At 44.1% G+C, this 26,047-nt stretch overlaps 1 protein-coding gene across 1 annotated transcript in view; it reads left to right on the top strand.

Annotated features, from left to right (window-relative positions):
• The window catches only part of LOC124798732 (peptidyl-alpha-hydroxyglycine alpha-amidating lyase 2-like), a 185,491-nt gene that overhangs the window by 133,598 nt on the left and 25,846 nt on the right, over positions 1–26,047 (top strand). Inside the window, exon 6 of the mRNA XM_047262260.1 lies at positions 24,328–24,516. Coding sequence (XP_047118216.1) covers positions 24,328–24,516 — 189 coding nt within the window. The remainder of the gene's footprint in view (positions 1–24,327; positions 24,517–26,047) is intronic.

Genomic DNA, 26,047 nt, shown 5'->3' with positions numbered 1-26,047 from the left:
CAACCACTGCAGATGAACTTCGGAACCAGGTGAATGAAGCATGGATGGTTATACCACAGGACGCCATTCGCGCCTATATGCATCGATGCCACCTCGCGTGGAACAAGTTATCAGAGCCCATGGCGGAACGTGTACCTACTAGGCAACAGGACATGCTGGAAAAATGGAAATGATTGTAAGGCATTGTTGACCGGGAGGTCCCATGCGGGGGAGTTCGGCCGCCGTATTGCAAGTCCTTGACGCCACTTCGGCGACTTGCGGGTCAATGATGGTGAAAATGATGATGAAGGACACACAACACCCAGTCCCCTGCTGGGAATCGAACCCGGGCCCCTGCATGGTAGGCGGAAACGCTACCGCAACGCTACGGAGGTGACTGAAATGCTCGTCATTCCTACAGAATATACTAACACTCATGCCCTCTGAATTTGAACGTCATATCTCTAGTCGTTCGAGGTGTTCTGTTTCTTCTGAACATGAGTGTATCTCTGTAGTAGCGACCGCCACAACATGGAGTGCTGGTTGCTTCTCGCAGATTTTGTCGTACGATACACAGGGAAGGAAAGTCATCCGATGTGCCCAAAAATAGGTTTTATGTAGATGAAAAGTGATACATTCGTCTCTGTAGTTACTTTCTCTGTCAAATCTTTGCTTTTCTAGCAAAAATATTAAAAGCCACTGCTTTGGGACTGAACATAGCTTCTGCTACGCCGTGTTTCTCGTTATACTTACTACCTGAGCCCCCATCTTACTGTTACTCGCTCCTGTGAACGGGAACGCGTTATGCAGATCTTGGTGCCTCTCGCGTCCCTCTAGAAAAGATAACCTGAAGATGCCTAAATAAGGCAAAACGCGTCGATGAAAAATAAAAGAAACTAAAATTGCAACCAAGACTGTTTTTAACCAATACTCTTAAGCACTGGTTTGCTGTTATGACACATATGGACTGGAAGAATTTCTTTGAGGAAAGTACTTGGTTAAAAAAAAAAAACATCTTTTGGCGTCTTACACTCTATACCACAGCTTGATAATGCACTTATTTTATTTTAGTTATTGCCCATAGTTGTTCAGATACTTCGAAGTAAAGCAAGACGCAGCCAATACCTTGAAAGGTTCGCGTGAAAAATGTAGTCCATGGCCAGTTTACGTTTGGTTCATTTTGTGGCAGAGACTGAACTGACAAAAGACGTGGGATAGCGATATACATGTATTCATATCGCGATACTATCGCGTGCACAAAGTTTTAAAGGGCAGTACATACTCGGGCTTTCATTTATATTCAGGCGATTCATGTAAAAAGATCTCCGACGTTATTATGGCCGCACGACGGGATGTAACAGACTCTGAACGCGGAATTGTTGTTGGAGCTAGACGCGTGGGGCATTCCATCTCGGAAATCGTTGGGGAAGTCAGTATTCCGAAATGTATAATGAACTACTGATGGCCTTGGGAGAGCCAGTCCTGAAAAAACTCTACCATCTGGTGAACAAGATGTATGAGACAGGTGAAATACACTCAGACTTCAAGAAGAATAATATAATTCCAATCCCAAAGAGAGCAGGTGTTGACAGATGTGAAAATTACCGAACTATCAGTTTAATAACTCACACCTGCAAAATACTAACGCGAATTCTTTACAGACGAATGGAAAAACTGGTAGAAGCCGACCTCGGGGAAGATCAGTTTGGATTCCGTAGAAATATTGGAACACGTGAGGCAATACTGACCTTACGACTTATCTTAGAACAAAGATTAAGGAAAGGCAAACCTACGTTTCTAGCAATTGTAGACTTAGAGAAAGTTTTTGACAATGTTGACTGGAATACTCTCTTTCAAATTCTAAAGGTGTCAGGGGTAAAATACAGGGAGCGAAAGGCTATTTACAATTTGTACAGAAACCAGATGGCAGTTATAAGAGTCGAGGGGCATGAAAGGGAAGCAGTGGTTGGGAAGGGAGTGAGACAGGGTTGTAGCCTCTCCCCGATGTTGTTCAATCTGTATATTGAGCAAGCAGTAAAGGAAACAAAAGAAAAATTTGGAGTAGGTATTAAAATCCATGGAGAAGAAATAAAAACTTTGAGGTTCGCCGATGACATTGTAATTCTATCAGAGACCGCAAAGGACTTGGAAGAGCAGTTGAACGGAATGGACAGCGTCTTGAAAGGAGGATATAAGATGAACATCAACAAAAGCAAAACGAGGATAATGGAATGTAGTCAAATTAAGTCGGGTGATGCTGAGGGAATTATATTAGGAAATGAGACGGTTGAAGTAGTAAAGGAGTTTTGCTATTTGGGGAGCAAAATAACTGTTGATGGTCGAAGTAGAGAAGATCTAAAATGTAGACTGGCAATGGCAAGGAAAGCGTTTCTGAAGAAGGGAAATTTGTTAACATCGAGTATTGATTTAAGTGTCAGGAGGTCGTTTCTGAAAGTATTTGTATGGAGTGTAGCCATGTATGGACGTGAAACATGGACGATAAATAGTTTGGACAAGAAGAGAATAGAAGCTTTCGAAATGTGGTGCTACAGAAGAATGCTGAAGATTAGATGGGTAGATCACATAACTAATGATGAACTATTGAATATAATTGGGGAGAAGAGGAGTATGTGGCACAACTTGACAAAAAGAAGGGACTGGTTGGTAGGACATGTTCTGAGGCATCAAGGGATCACAAATTTAGCATTGGAGGGCAGTGTGGAGGGTAGAAATCGTAGAGGGAGACCAAGAGATGAATACACTAAGCAGATTCAGAAGGATGTGGGTTGCAGTAAGTACTGGGAGATGAAGACGCTTGCACAGGATAGGGTAGCATGGAGAGCTGCATCAAACCAGTCTCAGGACTGAAGACCACAACAACAAACAACATAATGTCAAGAGTGTGCCAACAATAACATATTTCAGGCATTACCTCTCAGCATTGGTCGACAGCATTCACTTAACGACCGAGGGCAGCGGCGTTTGCACAGAGTTGTTATTGCTAACAGACAAGAAAAAAAAGGTTCAATTGGCTCTGAGCACTATGGGACTCAACATCTGAGGTCATCAGTCCCCTAGACTTAGAACTACTTAAACCTAAGGACATCACACACATCCATGCCCGAGGCAGGATTCGAACGTGCGACCGTAGCAGCAGCGCGGTGCCGGACTGGAGCGTCTAATACCGCTCGGGTACCCCGGCCGGCAACAGACAAGCAACACTGCGTGAAATAACCGCAGAAATCAATGTGGAACGTACGACGAGCGTATTCCTTAGGACACTATGGCGAAATGTGGTGTTAATGGGCTGTGACAGTAGACAACCACGCGAGTGCCTTTGCTAACAGCAGAATACGGCCTGCAGCACCTCTCCTGGGCTGGTGACCATGTCGGTTGGACCCTAGAAGACAGGAAAATCGTAGCCTGAGTCCCGAGTTCAGTGGGTAAGAGCTCATGGTAGGTTTCGAGTGTGGCACTGAGGCCACGAAGACATGCACCTCACTTGTCGACAAGTCACTGTGCACGCTGATGGTAGCTCGATAACGTTGTGGGCTCGATTTGCATGGGACAGACTGGGTTCTCTTGTCCAACTGAACCGATCATTGACTAGAAATGGTTAGGTTCGGCTACTTGGAGACAATTTGCAACCATTCATTGACTTCATGTTCCGAAACAACAATGGAATTTTTATGGATGACAATGCGGCCTGTCATCGGGCCACAGTTGTTCGCAACTGATATGAAGAACGTTTTGGACAATTCGAGCGAATTATTTGGCCACACAGACCGCCCGACATGGATCCCACCGAACCTTTATGGGGAATAATCAGAGGTCAGTCCGTGCACAAACTCCTGCACCTGCAACACTTTCGCAGTTATGAGCGGCTATAGAGGCAGAATGGCTCAATATTCCTGCAGCGAATTACCAACACTTCTTGAGTCCATGACACGTTGAGTTGCTACACTACGCCGAGCAAAAGTAAGTCCTACACGGCATTAAGAGGTATCCTATGACTTTGGGTACCTCATGTACATTGCTACACGTGAATGTGGAAGGAAAGCGATATCTTTTTCCACTCTAGAAAAAGTGCTTGGGGCATATTGGAGACTGTCCGTGATGAGGCAGGCAGCTACTATCCACACGCGAGACTGTTGGCGTCTGTTGGAAGTCTGCTGAGTGAATCCTGTTCAAAATGAACTGCAAATGCGCTTGAATCTCTTCTGTGGGGTCAAAATTCCGCCCTTTCGAATTCAGTTTCATTATCGGGAGAGGAAGAAATCATAAAGGGCTTGACGAGGCGAGCAGGGTGTGTGTGTGTGACGGTTGTCACGTTCTTCAGTGCCAGGAACTGCTTCACGATTTGTGAGGTGTTTGCATAGAACCTTGCACAGCATAGAGTAGCATGGAGAGCTGCATCAAACCAGTCTCACGGCTGAAGACCACAACAACAACAATGCAGGTGCATTGACAAGATGCAACAACCAATCTTTGTTCTGCAGTCTCTCAGGCCGTTTGCTTCTAATGTCTTCCCTCACCCTCCCCAAGGCATCGCAGTAGAACTCCCCTATAACTCCATGATGTGTGGAGGAGATTCCATATGGACGATCCCACTAATATATCAAAGTCATTAGCACTGACTTGATGTTGTTGTGAACCTGTCACGCTATTTGGGCCGCGGAGACAATGGTGTCTTCCATGACGAAAATTGTGGTTTTGTTTCAGAATTATAAACGTACATCCACGGATTATTGGCAGTTATGACTCTGGGTGGGAAATATGGATCATTTCGAACTTTGATTTGCAGTTCAGTGCACACCTGAACATCATGGGCTTGTTGGTCAACATTCAAAAGATCGGAAACAAAATTCGCTGCAATATATGTTTAATTCATCAGTTGAAATTTGTATGAAATTATAATAATTTTACAAACATCATAAAACGTATGCCCTCTTTTGTTGTGGATCGCATCACTCATTTTTGCGATCATGTCAAGAGCCCGAATGTATGCTGTCCTGCACACATTCCCAACCATCTTTAAATTGCTTCAATCATTCAGAAGTTCTTGCTTTGCTCAAAGCTTGTCGACCAACAACCTGCTTTGAATGCGGTGGGTTTCAGCTGGAGTTTTGCAAGATTCCATAGAACTCAATGCAGATTCTTTGTTCCTTCAAATCAGCCATTTCGAAATTCGTAGACACAGTAAACAGAACATGGTGTGGAGAAATCAGCAGCAACGTTAACACCGTCGAACACAATGACTTCACATGGCAGACCGGAAGTTGAAAGATACAAGAGACACCTAGCAGCGGAGGTTTGCACTGCTGATTTATTGGGTGCAGTACTCAAATTCTCTAAAATTTTTTGTAGCACTGGTGTGTATAAAAGAAAGAAACGCTATCACTTCGCCAGAAGACTGAAGCAAAGTAAATCACGTGCTCATATTGCGAACGGACGCAGCACAAAAACGAGAAGATTTTACAACACGTATATTTTTGTCTTGTTTGTCTAATTTCTTACAAAGTAGAGCAATCATTGTATCGTTTCCGTTTTGTGGATTTGTCTTCCTACACATACATTTTGCAAATAATTTAGCAAGTTCGTTTGCATTACTTCTCCTTCGCAAGACACAAACTAATTAATTACGTTAACACACAGATGCAAAATGTGCCGCCATCGGTTTAGTCACGTGGGGGGAGTATAACAATTCCGAATCCTGGATGGAAGAATGCCCGTGACGTTTGTACTCCACGACTCTGTGTGTGTGTGTGTGTGTGTGTGTGTGTGTGTGTGTGTGTGTGTGAGGAAGAGAGCGAGGGAGAGAGAAACAATCTGTTGTAGAAACTGAGACAGAGGTTGCTCTGCCATTAATATCCAGTCACTTCAGCAATTCTGGTAGTCTGTGTTTTATTTACACGTATATATTCAAAAATAAATCATCTTAATAGATGTAAACTATGGCTCATAATTTCTTAAGTAACACATTAAGACAATATTTTATTAATAATATTTCACAGTTTAAGACTTAAGTATTTTTTCGAAAACATTTTGGTAAAAACAGAAATAGATTTTCACGACTGTATTTACAAAAACACATTTAACAACTGAAGTGTTTGATGGCTTCTGCAATTTCTACTCCGTTGAACCATCTCCACTCATCGACTGTGGAGTACTATCTCAAGACTGTCCGCCTTTGGACTGAAAGCGGTCAACAATAAATGTGATTTGTGAGATCTGGACTGTTTTTGTAAGTGCAATTAAGGTTATAGTGTCTTCAATAGTGGTGCACAACGTAACTGTTTTTGGATCATAACTGCTCTAGGTTAATGCTATTTGTAATGGATTAATGAATTGCTCACTTGAAATAGGAGTTGTATTGAGCGTTGTTTTAAATAAGCCAGGAAGTACTGCTTGTTATTTGACCACTGAATTACTCAATTTACACTATCTGTTCTTTCTATTGTTAAAATATTGTTCAACCTAAGGAGAGACATTAATGTTCTTGGTGTTTCCGAGCCAGCTAGCGATGAGTGTTGGATATCAACTTAATTGTCAACTTCTTCATTGTTATATATTAAAACAAAGAAAAATATTGAAATGTGTTTGTAGATTATGAAGGGTATCTGAAGAAATGGTGAACTGTGTAGCTTAAAAGTCCGCGACCAACAAATGATTTTAATTTACCGCACGAACGTTATAGCTCTTTCATCAAACGGGAGTGTGCCTTCTGTTCTCAGTCCGGCAGTCGATCTGTTCATAGAGAATGTACTTCAACTTTATAACGTTTTACTGAACACACAATTAAATATATAGGCTTTCATGAATTGCACAAGGGACAAACCATGTAGAATGTATTCTATGGAACAGAGAGTGAAATATGTGGGATAAAACATTAATAATGAAACTTAATTTAAACTAGATTTAACATTTACTTTAAGTAATCAAATCAGAGTAGCACAACACATTTATACAAAAACTCAACGGTTGCTGGTGCCTGCTTTTAAAAAACCACGTGGGTGCAGCAAATAAACAGATATCTTGCCTGATGGCTTGTAAATCATTAGTCTCACATAACAGGAATCACTTAACGGTTAGGAATGGTACACTTCAAATTCATACTATTACTACACAGTAGATGGAAAAGGAAGTAGAAGAACTACAACGTAGACCACATATGGTCGGCAAAAGGATTGCTTCACCTGCCTAATGCAAAATGCGGAGAACTCAAGCCGTGGAACTGAACGAGAATAAAGATCGGAAATGCAGATCAGATGGGGAATGCTCGTGAAACGTAGTACACGCATGAAGGCAGTGTAATATAACCCATAAAAGTATAAAATAAGAGCGACAAAACGACGAGTTGATGTATCTCTCGTTTTCCAAACACATAACCCTCGCCACACAAAGTGAGACAAAGAAAAAATATACGAATTCCGAAAAGTCGGTTAATCCTTGAGAGGAACTACTCATACAATTAAATCATTGTGGAGTAATTGCAAGATGAAACAGATTCCAAACAGCGGTGAACACGTGAAACTGAGCGAACAAAGGCACACGCAGCAACGGACGGAAATTATGGAATACATTGATGTTTTAAGCACCTTCTTGCTTCCCACTGCTGAAGAGCAATTCGGGGATGGCGATTGCATCTTTCAACGCGATCGAGTACCTGTTCATAATGCACGGCCTTCGGTGGCGTGGTTGCACGGCAATAACATCCCTGTAATGGACTGATCTGCACAGGGTCCTGACCTGAATCCTGTACAACACCTATGGGATGTTTTGGAACGCCGGCTTCGTGCCAGACCTCACCGATTGACATCGATACTTCTCCTCAGTGCAGCACTCCGTGCAGAATGGGCTGCCATTCCCCAAGAAACCCTCCAGTACCTGATTAAACGTATGTCTGCGAGAGTGGAAGCTGTCATCAAGGTTAAGAGTGGGCTAACACTATATATAATTCCAGCATTACCGATGGAGGGCGCCACGAACTTGTAAGTCATTTTCAGGCAGATGACCGCATAGTGTATTTGCCACTCTCTAAGCTTACGCCAAAATTGGCTAAACTGTCACAGTAGCAGGCAAGAAGTTTATCCACCACCAGACAATATGAAAACTCAGAATACACACCCATTCACTCACTCTGTTGTTCTGAGATGGTAAGAATGGGAAAGAAGGTAGCGGAACAATATAAATACATTGTAATTAATGGTGGGGAAGGTATAAAATACACAGATGCCTAATAAATAAATACATGGATATAAAATAGACGTAGACTAAATATGAATTCATCAAACGTATGCAGTTGTGTCTGATTGGAGCATGTTCAGCTGCAGATTATTTCTCCCGTCATGTTTAGTGAATGCACCCGAAGTATAATGTACTAAAGGACGTGTGAAATGACAAATTTTATTTTAATGTTATGAAGGGACTAATATGAAGACGCTTCAACATTTTAATTTTGGTATTTCAGCTCTAAAATATCTAAATATTGCCTTATTTTATATTCCTTTAGACTGAGAAATTCTTTTAATTACGCAATGATTAAGGCTTTTAAAGTTTTATGTGTCGCTTTAATTGTGTATGAGAAATTAAATTTAATGGACAAAATAAATTGCTCAAACTTTAGTTGTACATTTTTGCTCCAGTCAAACCACATCATCGGATCTCCTTTCGAGATCGATAGGTTCTCGATGGGGTTAAGGTCTGGCGACTGAAGTGGATCCTGGCCAACCTTCTAACAGTCATAAAGAAGCACTTCTTTAAAAAGTTTTGATGTGTAGTTCGTGTCATTATCTTGGAAAAGTCCTCAAACTTCTGCAATCCTGTGCAAATTTTGCTTCAGAATAGTTGAGACACCTCTCCTGTGCAACTTGTTTCGAATGCAGGTAATCCCTGCCACTCCACATGATATAGTCCCATATCAAAACACTTCCCACTCAGTATTTTACAATAGGTTGCATAAGTTAACCCTGTAGCTCATTATTTGGGTTTCGCCTCACCACAGTGCTGCCACGTGTTAAAAAGGCATTGAATTTGCTCTCGTCACTTTATTCTCGTACGTTTTTCCCCTTGGCACGCTCTCATTGTTGCCTTTCTGTCAACTAATTTTCCAGATATTTGATTCCCTAACTCATATATCACATTCTTGCAGCAGCTAGATTCCAATTGTTTGAGAATTTAATCGAGGATTACCATTATTCGTTCTTGTGGTTTATCACTCTTCTCTTTCATTTAGCTTCCTTGGCTGCCCTTTTCCCTTTGGCAGGGACAGATTTCACGTGATGCTTCTCAAACCGTCTTGTACTATTCCCAATCGTACGTTTCGGTATATTCAGCAAGCTAGCAATATCTCCGTGACTGCTATCCTTCATAAAAGATGATAAGTGGAGTGTTGTGCCGGTTCACTAACGTGAACGACCTTGTATAGTACCGACAGGACGCAACAAGTGAGCGGCAGTACTAAACCATACACAACGCGCACGTGAGATAGTGAAGTCATACTCTTGCGTGACTGAATATTAATGATTCATCCCTTTACGAGCTACGCAAATTAATTACTTTAGCGATCTTTATATTAAAATCTTACACTGATTCAAAGACGCTTTGTCACTCAACAGCTATCTACCTACTCATGTACCTACTTGTGTAAGTTTGGTATGTACTTACTCAAATGAAATTGAAAATAATTTTAAAAAATGCGTAACCAATATTAATGACAATTGCTGAATTCCTTAACAATTTATGAAAGGAAATTCTTGTTGCCATTAACTGTACATTAAATTGCGAACTTCACTTACTATTCTTGTACCACACCATCAGCTGAAGATGATGATCTGATTCAGAAACATATAGATGTCTTTCGCAGAGCAATTAAAAGGTATGTAACAATTTCAGAAATACAGAGTTCCTGCTCAGATAAAGATTCTTATTTCTGACGGAAGACCGCAGCCTGCCACATTTTTTGAATGAATATCTCGAGTTTGAGCCTATTGTCAGTTGGTATCGTGGATTTCACGTACAAATTTCGTATTTTTGTTCTATAGTACAACAGAATATCATGATTTTCTTGTGTAGAAATGCCTTACATTAAATACAGCTTCTTCACGTTTTACTTACTTGGGGAAAGGTTTTGCTTTATGCATCACAGCATACAGGTCTGTATCACTGTATGTGACGTGTTGAACATGACTAGACTAAAGACAAGATTGTGATCACATGTGTTTACCTCTGACGTTGCACTTGATTGCTTGTACGGAAGAACAAGATGATACAGTATAGGACTACATAAGCTATGATATATAGTATTGCAAAGAATCTTGTCCTTAACCTAGACGGTGATGGGGACTACATATTTAACTTTTAAAAAATAATGTCAACGTCCACTGATCTTTTAAGGGACCAAAATGTGAAATATGTACGTGAAATCCTCGCTGTCATGTGACGATGGGCTCAGACCTGAAACTGATTACAGTTAATTTAATCATTCATTTACTAAGTGTGGCTGATTACAGTAATATTTACGAAAACAGTGTTCTCCAAATATCTTCTGTCTTCTTCTTCTTCTTCTTTTCTTCTTTCTGTCTGTCATCTGTACATGTTGTTGTTGTCTTCAGTCCTGAGACTGGTTTGATGCAGCTCTCCATGCTACTCTATCCTGTGCAAGCTTCTTCATCTCCCAGTACCTACTGCAACCTACATCCTTCTGAATCTGCGTAGTGCATTCATCCCTTGGCCTCCCTCTACGATATTCGTCCTCCACGCTGCCCTCCAATACTAAATTGGTGATCCCTTGATGCCTGAGAACATGTCCTACCAACCGATCTCTTCTTCTAGTCAAGTTCTGCCACAAATTCCTCTTCTCCTCAATTCTATTCAGTACCTCCACATTAGTTACGTGATGTACCCAGCATTCTTCTGCAGCACCACATTTCGAAGGCTTCTATTCCCTTCTCTTCTACACTATTTATCGTCCATGTTTCACTTCCATACATGGCTATACTCCATACAAATACTTTCAGAAAAGACTTCCTGACACTTAAATCTATACTCGATGTTAATAAAGTTCTCTTCTTCAGAAAAGCTTTCCTTGCCATTGTCAGTCTCCATTTTATATCCTCGCCTACCATCATCGGTTATTTTGCTCCACAACTAGCAAAACTCGTCTATTACTTTAAGTGTCTTATTTCCTAATCTAATTGCCTCAGCATCACCCGACTTAATTAGACTACGTTCCATTATCCTCGTTTTGCTTTTGTTGATGTTCATCTAATTTCCTTGTTTCAAGACACTGTCTATTCCGTTCGACTGCTCTTCCAGTTCCTCTGTTGTCTCTGAGGGAATTACAATGTCATCGGTGAACTTCAAAGTTTTTATTTCTTCTCCATGGATTTTAATTCCTACTTCATATCTTTCTTTTGTTTCCTTTACTGCTTCCTCAATATACACATTGAATAACATCAGGGAGAGACTACAACCCTGTCGGACTCCCTTTCCAACCACTGCTTCCCGTTCATGCCCCTAGACTCTTATAACTGCCATCTGGTTTCTGTACAAATTGTAAATAGCCTCTCGTTCCCTATATTTGACCCCTGCCACCCTCAGAATTTGAAAGAGAGTATTCGAGTCAACATTGTCATAAGCTCTCTCTAAGTCTACAAAAGCTAGAAACGTAGGTTTGCCTTTCGCTAATGTATCTCGTGGTTCTAGGCGCTCAGTCCGGAACCGCGCGACCGCTACGGTCGCAGGTTCGAATCCTGCCTCGGGCATGGATGTGTGTGATGTCCTTAGGTTGGTTAGGGTTAAGTAGTTCTAAGTTCTAGGGGACTGATGACCACAGATGTTAAGTCCCATAGTGCTCAGAGCCATTTTGTGTTATCTAAGATACGTCGTAGCGACAGTATTGCCTCGCGTGTTCCAACATTTCTACGGAATCCAAACAGATCTTCCCCGAAGTGTTAGTATTTTGCAGCCGTGACTCATTAAACTGATAGTGCGGTAATTTTCAGTCCTGTCAACAACTGCTTTCTTTGGAATTAGAATTATTGCTTTATTTATGTAAAGAAATTGTTTCATCAATGCAACTTTGAGTGTTCTGCTTTCCTTGAATCAATCCGAGAGGCAGACATGATTCTTGTTGTGGCAGGGCGGAAAGGTCTGCCATAAAGGGTCCGCAACAAATAATTGGGGCAGTGAGTCAGAACAATAAATCAGTGCGTACTAAACTTTGCAAGAGGAGTGCTGTTATGCACTCACATCTAGATGAGGTGTGTTTTTGTTATTCTGTTTTATTTGTGGCCTAGGGACATGATCCACTCAGCCAGTCTCCGATACATGATATGCTGCAAAGTAAAAGACATATTCAATCAGACACAGACATACATCTGTGACTCACAAAAGATGCTTCCAAAATATTAATTATGTTATGTGATCCCATCACTGCCACGAGATGTCACGCCAAACGTATTTAAGTATATAACAGGTAACGTTCGTACTTCCTGAGAAATTTTCTAGTGTGCGCTGCTTAAGCTGTTTAAATTATACGAAAGTGATGATATTCTGTTAGCTAATCCATTCACTAAATTTTATTCGTTACTCTAACCAGTGGCCCATAGTCGAAATCATCGGTACACCAGACGAGTCCTCCGTTAGTGCTACCGATGCGAAGTCGGGGCTGGTCGCTAAGTCATGAATAAAATAAAGATTCTTATTGTTGATAGGAGGAACGGGCCGATGTAAAAAGTAAAAGAGATCCTCGGGAGTAATCTCTCTACTCTGGCTGGCCGTCGTTGATGAAGACGTTGCCGAAGAGAACAGCCGCAGGGGCAAACATCGGACTGGAGCGAGGAATTCAGGAGTGTGTCGGGGGGGGGGGGGGGAGGAAATGGAGGAGAAGGCCGGTCCTCCGACAAAGGAGGACAGATTGGTGAGATGTGTGCTGGGCAACCTTGTTTGTGGTGGGTGGGGGTGAGGGGTGGGGGAAGTAGTGGGAGGGGGAGGGGTGGGGGTCAGGCAGAGAAGTCTGCGATGGGATTTGGGGGGGGCGGGGGGGGGGGGGGAAGAGAGGCGCGATGTCGCGCCGGCATCAGATAATTCAGCCGGCCGATACAATCTGGGCGAATAAATTCCCGCCGGAATGGGGAGAGAGAGAGAGAGAGAGAGACAGAGAGAGAGAGGCTACAGCCTGGCCGCGGCCTTGTTTTATTCGCCGTGTCCTCGCGCCGCACTCCGTGGCTAGCTGGGCTCCATTTGGTCGCTTTGGGAGCGCCGGCCGGCCGCGAGAAGCGAGAAGCGACACGGCCGTGCGCGCGCCGGCCGCCGGCTGAGTTAGTGGCCTCCGAGCCAGCCTAATTGGCCAGCGCGCGGCTGATGGCTTCATCTGGCGTGGCGGGCGTGTGGTGCGCCACGAGCGAGCGGCATCCGCACTGCGGCCGCAAGTGCAAAAAGTGAAACCCACAGGGGTCCGTCTCAGGGCCCGCGCTATGTCAGACTTAAGGGAGGTTTAACACTACTGGCAACTTTCTGTTCCAACCTGTTGGACGCTATGTCTAAACTCATAAATCGCGACACCTTAGCTGCAAGTGGGCACTGATTTACACTAGCGTTCAAAATCAAAGCAACAAACCACTTTTTCCCCGTCCTCTGTCTAATTCACGATATACGAGTTGTGAGCGTGCTATTCTGTTATTCTGCACAATGGATTAATCTGAGATGTACCCTTTACCCTGTGGCTCCTGTAAGATGCAATTTCCGCCCCCACACTACTACAGAAGTCAGACAGACGCTCCTAACATTCTAAAGAGAAATGCCTGATAAACTTTCAGCAATAAATATCTTCTGGAGTCGTCCGCTGTAAGGAAATGACACAAAAATTCACAAAATTACTTACATAACTAGTGGGACACATGGGTACTGGAGTAGTGCTAGTTAGTGTAAGTGAATACATGAAACTAACGAAAATTAATATTTATTTTGCAAAAATTCTGAGAAATCACAATGGCACATTTAGTTTGAATTGAACAACTTATATCCTGGTTCTTTTCTGGATGTGAAGTTACCTCTCAAGGATAGGATTCGCTAATGAAATTTCTATACAAAGTTTAAGATTGTTATTGACTTGGCAGAATGGCTGAGAGGCGCGCCTACTGAACTTGAATAATTATCCTTTAGAATGTTGCTAGGTACGGTCGAGGCTGTCACGTGTGAAATGCAGTGAAGTGTACTGTTGTGGAGGAAATATGGGGCTCACAATAGCTGTAGCGCGCAATACTGTAAGCTGTGATGACTGCTGTCTGCGCTGCTCGCTGCTGACAAATAAGATAACTCTCGTTCTATCTGGATTTACCTTCGCCAATCAAACTCTCCCTACGCCTTGATGAAGTCAAGGACTCCTATTCGTCCCTAGTCTAACTATTGGCGTGGTGCACCGGTCAGATAATCAGTCCACCATGATGCCACTCAAAAATTCGCTCGCAGGTGTTTAACTATAATTCTGTCCATTCACACCGCACAATAAGTGTGTCGGCCAACACAGTGAACAACGCTTAATCGCAAGGACTCAATATAGAGTCGCACTTCGATTCGCTCTCGACAGAGGTGCTCTCCCAGTGAAGTACTGAGGAGAGACTTGTTCCTCGCTCCAAGAGCGACAGTGGAACAACGCCTCTCCACATCAGACGTGAAGGGGTATATCTTTCGGTCTCTTCCATTACTCCTTCAGCTCAAGGCGCCTGAAATATCGTCTACCAATCAGCATTGCTCTTCTAAAACGGGAGAATGATGTTTCGTTTAAGGCGACCAATCCGGAAATCTGTAGTATGTGCGTTTGGCGTTTGCTGTCTCCCTGTGAAAATCTCTGAAACTGCATTCTATGTGCAAAGAATGCGTAGTTTACTACGGTATGTTGATGATTATTACGCGCAACTGAGGAGGACAGGACCAAAAAATTGAAAATGCGTAGTTTGGATGCTCTCACACAATGTAGCACAATTTGCTTTTAAGCCGAACACGGATTCATTCCCCCTTTCACTCGGGCACACGCCGCCACTGGCGGCCGAGATTGACTCGTCCTCTGAAGGGACCGGCCTCCTGGTGTGTGGTCTGCATCTTTCGAACTAAAACCTCCTGTGACTGCCGTGTCTGGAATGTATGTGTGTACACCAGGCTCGAGTATTTCAACCCCAGTGAGCACTTGTTATTTGCATATCATTTACATGAATTCGTACAACATTGACTTTATCTTATCGAGTTCGGGTTCAAGTGAAGCATCTTGATGTGTGGAATATGATAGGGTGGAATATGTAAGCAATGAAGGTCAGGAGACCACGACATCTTACAGAGTAATCATACGAGGGTGAGTCAAATGAAAACCTTAAATATTTTTTAAAATATTATTTATTGTGCAGAAGTGGTACAAAGCTGTATCACTTTTCAACATAATCTCCCCCACGCTCAATACAAGTCCTCCAGCGCTTACAAAGTGCATAAATACCTTCAGAAAAAAATGCTTTTGGTAGTCCCTGCAACCACTCATGCACCGCGTGGCGTACCTCTTCATCAGAACGGGACTTCTTTCCTCACAATGTGTCTTTGAGTGGTCCAAACATATGAAAATCACTTGGGGCAAGGTCTGGTGAGTATGGTGGATGAGGAAGACACTCAGAATGCAGGTCCGGGATTGTTGCAACTGTTGTACGGGCAGTATGGGGCCTTGCATTGTCATGTTGCAAAAGGACACCTGCTGACAGCAATCCACGTCGGTCCCGAATTCGAGTCTCGGTCGGGCACACAGTTTTAGTCTGCCAGGGTGTTTCATATCAGCGCACACTCCGCTGCAGAGTGAAAATCTCATTCTGGAAACATCCCCCAGGCTGTGGCTAAGCCATGTCTCCGCAATATCCTTTCTTTCAGGAGTGCTAGTTCTGCATGGTTCGCAGGACTGCTTCTATAAAGTTTGGAATGTAGGAGACGAGATACTGGCAGAAGGAAAGCTGTGAGTAACGGGCGTGAGTCGTGCTTCGCTAGCTCAGATGGTAGAGCACTTTCCCGCGAAAGGCAAAGGTCCCGAGTTCGAGTCTCGGTCGGGCACACAGTTTTAATCCGCCAGGAAGTTTCGCTGAAGAAGTTCTTCACAAGCATCAACACATCATTCTCTCATTTCAAGATTCAGGTGCCGTGGCACCCATCTTGCAGACACTTTGTGAAACTGGAGCACATCATGCACAATGTGGTGTGCTGACCAATGACTAATCTGTAAGCATGCTGCAATGTCATTCAGTGTCACTCGTTGGTTTTCCTTCACTATGACTTCAACTGCTGCAATGTTCTGTGCAGTCACAACTCGTTGTGCCTGACCTGGACGAGGAGCATCTTCCACTGTAGTTACACCATTCATAGACTTACTGCTGTGACAAATGTGCACCAGCGTACTGAACCTTCATTTGTCAATGAATTTCAATAGGTTTCGCACCGTCACTACGAAAAAACCGAATAACGGAAAGCTGTTCTTCCCTGGTGCAAGTCGCGAGTGGGGCGGCCATCTTTATACTGATATTGCGACGGTATGTGTGCATCTGCACTATGCTGCCACCTGCAGGCCATTCTGCAGGCTGTTTGTAGCACGCTCACCAACTTACAGGATAACGGCGCGAAATTTCGATTTGTTATTACAGATTTAAGGTTTTCATTTGACTCACCCTCGTACAAACTGTCAACAGATGTCCGTACCATCTTGCCCTGGACGAAAGATGGTATTTTGGTCAACGGACAACCACACCAACGATGACACCAGGGCACGTGTCAAACGGAGTAGTGTTTGCCGGGTAGTCCCACATCCACGATCGCTGTGTACACACTGACAGACGGTGCAGTATAGCACAGAGAAGACGCCTGCCAGACTCTCTGCGGTGGAGGGCCAAGGGAAGAATGGAAGCAGGACAGTCGCAAAATGATGTGGCACAATCGCTTAAGGGGAATCGTTCTGTTGTTTTTCGGATGCGGCTGTAGTTTATAGATACCGAAGATGTATCCCGAAAACACGGCCGACCACGTGTGACATCAAAAAGAGAGAACCTTAATTGGCTGTAACGGCACGACGGTACCGCCTTAGTACTGTACGGCAACTGGCATCTGGCATCTGGCCTCGCAACATCCGCTGAGTGTGCTGTATCAAGGTAAACGGTGTACAGAAGGCTTGGGCAGAGTGGCCTTTATTGTCGAAGACTTGCTGCATGTGTACCTCTAACGCATCTTCACAGAAGGGAACGTCTAGAGTGGAACTGTCAACATGCCACCTGAACGGTCGAACAGTGGGCCAATGTTCTTTTCACAGATGTCCTGATTTGGACAGTGATTCAAGACGGATTCGCATCGGAAGGGAACATGGAACACTATTTCGGGATCCAACCGTTGTGGAAAGAGACTAATATCCAGGATGATCCTTAATGGTGTGGGCAGGGATTATGTAGGCCACTCTGACACCCATTTCTGAAATTGTACGGGTGAATTGGCAAGGTTTAACAGTTATCAGGCGTCGTGGTGAGATCGTGGGACCTCATGTGCGATTGTTGCGAGGTGCTGTGGGTCCAGACTTCGTATTGCTGCACGATAATGCTCGACCTCATAGACCACGTTGGGTTGATGTTTTCTTGAAAGATATTGCAAGCATGGCGTGGCCTGCTCGCCCTCCCGATTTGAGTCCCACAGAGCACGTCTGGGATGCACTGGGGACACGGGTTGCATGACGTTAGCATCCACCAACCACCCTCCAAGACTTGTGGGAGGGAGAATGGGCGTAATTGCCTCGACATGAGATTGATGACATCATTCACAGCATGCCCCGTCGTTCGTCAGGCCTGTATTGCTGCCACAGGTGGTCACATCCCACACTGAGCGCATTGACCAGTTGTCAGAATGTGTGTGTATACCCGTTACGTCGGAAAGAACGAAGAACATTTCTGTCTACCGTTGTGCACGTTGCAGTTGTTTAGGTTGTGTGTTCTATGTATTGTTTCTATCTTACTGTCACCTGATTATACTGTTTTGTGGCAAAATAAACGCAACATTGCAGAACTTCGGCTTGTTGCTTTAATTTTGGACACCAGCGCACATCCATGGGGAAAGCTGAAAATTTGTACTGACCGGGGTTCGAACCGGGTGTCCTGCTCACTAGCCACATGCTCTGATTACTGTTTTTTAAATCGTTATTGTTCTCGGCATTTGTTCGGGGCGGATGTCACAACATGACACCTGTTCAAGCTCATCGCTGAAGACTTCACTCAGTATTTTTTATTTTGATTTATTTATTTTTTTATTGGAGTGCAGCCGGCCATCTGACTGAACACGCTGAGCTACCGTTCCAGCGGCACCACTAATCCATCCGGACACAGTGGTTACCGCACCTGCACGGACTGCCCTATCATGCCTCCCGACAGACCCACATTCTCGACTTATCCGTACTCTACAAATGTAGTGCCCTTCTCCTTTAATTATTCATGGTGGTTAGTTTCGAATTTGCGTTCATTCACAAGCCATCCCATAGGAGCAGAACTACAGCAGATACTTTCTTTTAGTCCAACCCAGGTGGGCACATTCATCTGCGTAGCATGGCAAAAAATTCTGCCACAAGCACTCTACGGTAAAGAATTGAGGCACTGAGTCTGAAAAATGAATCAATGTGTGCGCAGGAGGAGTGATGTCACAGGCTCGTCACTTGGAAGCCGTCGGTGTTCTCCAGTGCTAGTTCTCTTCCCACATTTTAAGTTGTCTACTGTACGATTAAATAATACCATTAGTATTACCATTCGGCTTATTTGCTGCAGATGTTCCGCACATACATACAGGAGATTAGCTGCTGCATGTACGTGGTATGCGAGTTAGGGAGTCAAATGTCTGAAATATTATCAGAGAAGAAGACAACAATGAGAGAGTGGCAAAGGAAAAGACGTACGTGAATCATGTGATGAAAGAAAATTCAACATATTGTTAATAGATGGCAGCATTCTGGTCAGGCGAAACCAAATAATCAGCTGCAGGTTAACTTATGCAACCTATTGTAAAATGGTGCGTGGGAAGTGTTTTCGTATGGGTCTATATTTCATCGAGAGATTACCTTCATTCGAAGAATGTTACACATTCTGAATTAAAACTTGCTCAGGATTATAGAACTTCTGAAGACTTTTCCAACATAATAACATGAAGTACACTTCAAACCTTGTAAAAGAATTGCTTCTTCATGACTGTCCTGAGTTTGTCCAGAAACCACATCAGTCGCCAGACCTCAACCCCACAGAGAATCTGTCGGCCGATCTCGGTAGAAGGGTAGAGACAACTACCGTCAATTCGAAAGGAGATCTGAAGCAGAAGGTGGAGGTAGAAAGGTGCGGCGTAAGAGGTGGAGGAGATTAGTGTTTAACGTCCCGTCGACAACGAGGTTATTAGAGACGGAGAACAAGCTCGGATTAGGGAAGGATGGGGAAGGAAATCGGCCGTGCCCTTTCAAAGGAACCACTCCGGCATTTGTCAGAAGCGATTTAGGGAAATCGCGGGAAAGCTAAAGCAGAATGACCGGACGCGGGTTTGAACACTTCCGGATGCGAGTCCTGTGATGTAACCACTGAGCTAGCCCGCCAGGTACGAACATACATAACTGTCATCAATCGCCTGCTAAGACGATATGTATCATATTACAACATGGATTACTGTCACACTCATGCTGTACTGGTACTGCTATTATAACGTCTGATGTAGTTCTATTGCAGTAGAATGGAAACTAATCACTATCGATAATTAAAGGAGACTTGTTAACGCAACTTGTGAGGTTATTACAACCATTTATTTCATTATCGATAAAACTGCGGCCCTACTTTTCGTCCGACACACTGGATTATCGTTATAGACTTTTGTTTATTTCGTGACACAATCACTTTTTATCGCACAATCGTAACGGCCATCTTCAAATCATGTTCGAATATGCTGAACGTCTACGTAGGTGATTGCTGCTCAAACACTGTCCCCACGTACACCATAATTACTCTACCACACGAACATTTAGGGTTACACTCGTCTGGCATGAGATGTTCCCGAGATGGTGGGGGGAGGGGGAGGGGAAGGTCCACTGGGACCGAACCGCACAATAACCCTGGGTTCGGTGTGGGGCGGCAGTGGGGTGGGTGGACTGCTGTGGCCTGTTATGGAGTTGTGAACCAGTGAGGGCTACGGCAGGACGTTACTAGGTCCCCGGTTTAATACACAATACACAGTGCTGAACGTACACTCATATTAGCCCTGTCAACGAAGACGAAGAAAAGTGGACTGGGAGGAAAGATCGTGTAGCCAAAAAAAAAAAAAAAAAAAAAAAAAAAAAAAAAAAAAAAAAAAAAAAAAAAAATATCGGTGGTAAGGTTGGGGGTGGTGCAGTAAAGAACATAATAGAACTCTTGACCGGTCGCGTGTGAGCTTGCGGGTGGAGAGCATTAAAAGACGTCTTTTATGTTTCTCTTGAGTAGCCCGAAAACCACGGCTTCTAGCGAAGATGTTTCGCAGTGCTGAATTAAATCCCAGACAAAAAAGACGTCCTTAAAAGCTTGATGGACAGAGGCAAGAAAATCTGCGCGCAGGTTCATTTGCAGGATGAATTAAATCGCTTACGGTCGGCCTTCAACAAAAATGGATATGCTAGTACCTGAGATTAATCGCGCACTCCATCAAAGAAGAGAAGAAGCCGGAAGTACAGAGCAACAACGGCCGCAGTCCGAAAAAGGTTTTTTGTAAGTCCATTAATAAAATTACTGAGCGCACCGGGAAACTTTTGACCACGTATGGAATCAAAACGGTCCTTAGACTTACCAAGAGGATTAAGAACGGAAGAACATGCACGGCACCACCTCGAAATACCTGGGGTATATGAAATAAAAATTCCATGCATTTGCGGACAAGTGTGTATCGGAACCACAAAAAGAAGTATCAACAACTGCACAGACGAACACAAAAGGAACTATTGTCTATGGCATACTGGTACCCAAAAAACAGGGCAGTGCATTGCCAGAGTTGTTAACAACCGCATAGCTGAACACAAAAGGAGCAATTGTCTATGACATACTGGTAGCCAAAAAACTGCCGTATAAGAACATGTTTTTCGAGATGGGAATCACGAAATAAAATTCAGTGAGACGAGCGCTTTAGCGAGAGCACCGCGTTATCATGAACAGAAAATGTATTTGATAAAATATGGATGTCAATTTTGCGCCAACGCAAGGACAATCGATTATTTTTAATCGAGGATTATGACGCCATTCAGAGATAGTCACACAGTCGGCATCACGTGACTTATGACTCAAGCCTTAATGGCAGTAGCCGTTTTACCTCGAAAAATGTCTCCCGCAGTTGGAGAAAGTTTTATACATCGACCACGGCCTCTCAAGCCGCAAGTTTTAACTCAAGAAATTGTGAAATCTTCTGCGAATAATGGCAGCCGAAATCAGTTCGCTTTCATGCTTTAATCCACTGTTAAATGGCTAGATACTTCGAAATAAAATTGATATGCAATTATGGTTTCAGCAGAGTTTTTTTCCTCATCGGAAGGTCCCGAATTTATCATCCGATTTCATATTCATTGACTTCTTCTCGAGATATCCTTTGTTTGCGGTCTTGCGTGGCCGCCCTCACGTTCGTGACGGCACGTAGCCTTCTTGGGAGGGCTGCTAGCAAAATGTGATGTATACTGAGGTGACAAAAGTCCCGGGATAGCGTTATGCACATATACAGGTGGCGGTAATGTCGCTTACACAAGGCATAACAGGGCAGCGCATTGGCGGAGCTGCCATTTGCACCCAGTTGATTCATGTGAAAAGGCTTCCGTCTGGATTCTGGCCACACGACGGGAGTTAATACGAGGGTGAGTCAAATGAAAACCTTAAATTTGTAATAACAAATCGAAATTTCGCGCCGTTGTCCTGTAAGTTGTGAGCGTGCTACAAACAGCCTGCAGAATGGCCTGTAGGTGGCAGCATAGTGCAGATGCACACACACCGTCGCAGTATCAGTATAAAGATGGCCGCCCCACTCGCGACTTACACCAGGGAAGAACAGCGTTCTGTTATTCGGTTTTTTCGTAGTGAAGGTGTGAAACCTATTGAAATTCATCGAAGAATGAAGGTTCAGTACGGTTATGCATGTTTGTCAGAGCAGCAAGTCTACGAATGGAGTAGGAAGTTCGCAAATGTTGTGACTTCAGTGGAAGACGCTCCTCGTCCAGGTCAGGCACAACGAGTCGTGACTCCACAGAACATTACAGCAGTTGAAGTCATAGTGAAGGAAAACCGCCGAGCGACACTGAATGACATTGCAGCATGTTTACAGATTAGTCATGGGTCAGCACACCACATTGTGCATGATGTGCTCCAGTTTCACAAAGTGTCTGCAAGATGGGTGCCACGGCAGCTGACATCTGAAATGAAACGACGTGTTGATGCTTGTGAAGAACTTCTTCGGAGCTTTGAACGAGAAGGCGATGGCTTCCTTGCAAGAATCGTTACAGGCGACGAAACCTGGGTTCCCTTCCACCAACCGGAAACTAACAGAGCGAGCAAGCAATGGCGCCATTCCACACCACCAAAACCAAAGAAGTTTCGAACAGAACCATCAGCACGGAAGGTTATGCTGATTCTCTTTTGGGACGAACAAGGCGTCATGTTGGAGCATTACATGCCTAGAGCGACCACTATCACCAGTGCATGATACACAGATCTCCTAAAAAATCAACTGCGGCCAGCAATCAAATCAAAGCGGCGTGGATTGCTGTCAGCAAGTGTCCTTTTGCAACATGACAATGTAAGGCCCCACACTGCCAGTACAACAGTTGCAACAATCACAGACCTGCATTTTGAGTGTCTTTCTCATCCACCATACTCACCAGACCTTGCTCAAAGTGATTTCCATATGTTTGGACCACTCAAAGAGGCAATGAGAAGAAAGAAGTTCCGTTATGATGAAGAGGTACGCCACGCGGTGCATGAGTGGTTGCGCCGACTACCAAAAGACATTTTTTTCTAAAGGAATTTATGCACTTTGTAGGCGCTGGAGGATTTGCGTTGAGCGTGGGGGAGATTATGTTGAAAAGTGATACAGCTTTGTACCACTTCTGCACAATAAATAATATTTAAAAAATATTTAAGGTCTTTATTTGACTCACCCTCGTAGAAATTGAACGCGGAATAGTAGTTGGAGCTAGAAGCATGGGACATTCCATTTTGGAAATCGTTAGCGAAGTCAACACTGCGAGGTCTACAGTGTCAAGAGTGTGCCGAGAATACCAAATTTCAGGCATTACCTCTCACCGCGGACAACGCAGTGGCCGACGGCCTCCACTTAACAACCGAGACCAGAGGTGTTTGCTTAGTGTTGTCAGTGCTGACAGACAAGCAACATTGCGTGAAGTAATCGCAGAAATCAATGTGGGACGTACCACGAACCTATCCCTTATGACAGTAGGACGAAATATGGCGTTAGTGGACTGTGGCAGCAGACCACCGACACGAGTGTCTTTGTTAACAGCACGGCATCGCCTGCAGCGCCTCACCTGGGCTCGCGACCATATATCAGTTGAAACCTGTACGACTGGGAAACCTTGGGCTGGTCAGATGAATCCCGAGTTTAGTTGGTAAGCGCTGATGGTAGGGTTCGACTGTGGCGCAGACCCCACGAAGTCACGGACTCAGGTTGTCAAGAAGGCACTGTGCAAACCGATAGTTGCTCCATGATGGTAATATGAAATGGACTGGGTTCTCTGGTCCAGCTGAACCCATCATTAAGTGGTTATGTTCGGCTGCTTGGAGACCATTTTCAGCCATTCATGGACTTCATGTTCCCATACAACGATGGGGAATTTATGGATGACAGCGCACCGTGTCACCGGGCCACAGTTGTTCGCGGCAGGATCGAAGAACGTTCTGGACAGTTCGAGCGAATGATTTGGCAATACAGATTGCCCGACATGAATCCCACTGAGCATTTATGGGACATAAGCGAGAGGTCAGTTCGAGCACAAAATCCTGCACCGGCAACAGTTTCGCAATTATGGACGGCTATAGAGGCAGCATGGTTCAGTATTTCTTCATGGGACTTCCAACGACTTGTGGAGCGTATACCACGTCCAGATGCTGCAGTACGCCGTGCAAAGGGATGTCCGACACGGTATTGTGAGGTATCCCATGTCTTTTGTCATCTGGTGTAAAGTGTTGCCGAGCTCTCGTCAGAGTCTCTCTCTGGTTTTGTGTAGCTGCCTAGACTAGCGCTTGCCGAGGCCGTGTCCCGCTGTGTGACGCGTGGGTGGGGCCCTCTGTGCGGGGCGCGCAGAGTTCTTGTCGCTTCAGGTGCCGCACGGCCTGGCGCTGCTGCCCCACCGAGACCTGCTGTGCATCGCGGACCGCGACAACATGCGCGTCGTGTGCCCCAGGGCCGGGCTGGTGGGCCGCACGCCGCCCACGCCGCCCTCCACCATCCAGGCGCCGGACATGGGCCGCGTCTTTGCAGTCGCCGAGACAGGCAAGTGCTTTACTTGTTACACTGTAGCCTGTGTGCCACGAAGCTTCAGCTACTCCAATAAACTTAGAAAACGAGTACAAAATGACGTATATTATAACATCAGTATTACATTTATCTAATTTGTTACCAAACGCATCATAACAAATCTTCATAAAAAAGATGATAACGTTAAATTCTGGAGCAGGAATGGTTTATGAGTAATAAACCGTTGCAGAAAGACAAAATAAATGATGCTTCAATTCCACTTAAGTTCGAAAGCAACACAACACGGGTTCCCTGACACGTATTTCCAGACATATAAATTATTCCACAATTCACAATGACGACAACGCAGTAATACTAACAGAATGTACTGTATACGGCTCCAAAAACGAGCGGAGCTCAGAATTATTCCAACACTTATTTTAGTTGTGAACTTTTCACGTGCTTCCAGTCGTTCCATAACCACGCATCTCTCAAACGCTCAAAGGTGTGTGGAATCTTATGGGACTCAACTGCTAAGGTCAACAGTCCATAAGCTTACACACTGCTTAACCTAAATTATCCTAAGGAAAAACACACACACTCATGCCCGAGGGAGGACTCAAACCTCCGCCGGGACCAGCCGCACAGTCCATGACTGCAGCGCCCCAGACCGCTCGGCTAATCCCACCACGCATCCCTGTATTATAATTTTCTACAGAGAGCTCCCTGCAGTCTTATTTGATAATTTTCACTTAATATCAGTAATAGCATTAATAAGATATGAAACAAACAATAACATTACTAAAATCCAACACTACAAACTAATTCATTCATTAATAAATTTAAAGGCACATTATTAAAGGACATAAGCATCATCAAAATACAAAACAAACATTTACGTAACTTGCAAACATCGGCGAAATGGCTCATGCAGTTGCATCTCCAGCATGCTACATTTCCACTAATCTAACCGCCGTTACTTGTCCGGACCTTTCTATTTACTGTCTACATCAGGGCCGGCCAGAAATTCTGCACGCGTGCGGTGCTCCTGCACATGTGCAACTTCCGGGTCACAGCGTGCACGCCGCAGCCGTCAGCTTTCATGTAGTGCATGTTCCTACGCACAGATGTCGCTTTATCCACTTGCTGGGTTACTCTGTACCGGCGCATTCTAGTGCTCTTTCCACAGCTTGCAAGCCAACCATGGGAGAGTATTTCGCGTATTAAACATTTAAAATACTGTCACAGTCTACTCATTGAGACGTCTACTTTTATGTTAACAGTTTAACCCAGTAAGATAAGTAATACAGTTAACAACCGTGGGTTTTTATTAAGGCAGCTCGACTGACGGCACGTAAATACGTGTAATGTTTTTGATCTAGTATTTAAGAAAGAGAGCACCGCGACTTCCAACGAACCTTATTCATGATTTCAAATAACATTAAACTAATGCAAGGTTTCCTATAACTAATTCTCGGTGCCTTCAGTTACACCCACATAATTTCTGTCTCACTGACCTCTGAACAGAATGATAACCTCAGACCTCTCGATGATCACCTGTTATTTC

Source organism: Schistocerca piceifrons, chromosome 5 (genome assembly GCF_021461385.2).
Source record: "Schistocerca piceifrons isolate TAMUIC-IGC-003096 chromosome 5, iqSchPice1.1, whole genome shotgun sequence".
NCBI classification, from domain to species: Eukaryota; Metazoa; Arthropoda; class Insecta; order Orthoptera; family Acrididae; genus Schistocerca; species Schistocerca piceifrons.
The sequence above is the reverse complement of the archived record's forward strand: the minus strand, read 5'-3'. Positions and strand labels throughout refer to the sequence as shown.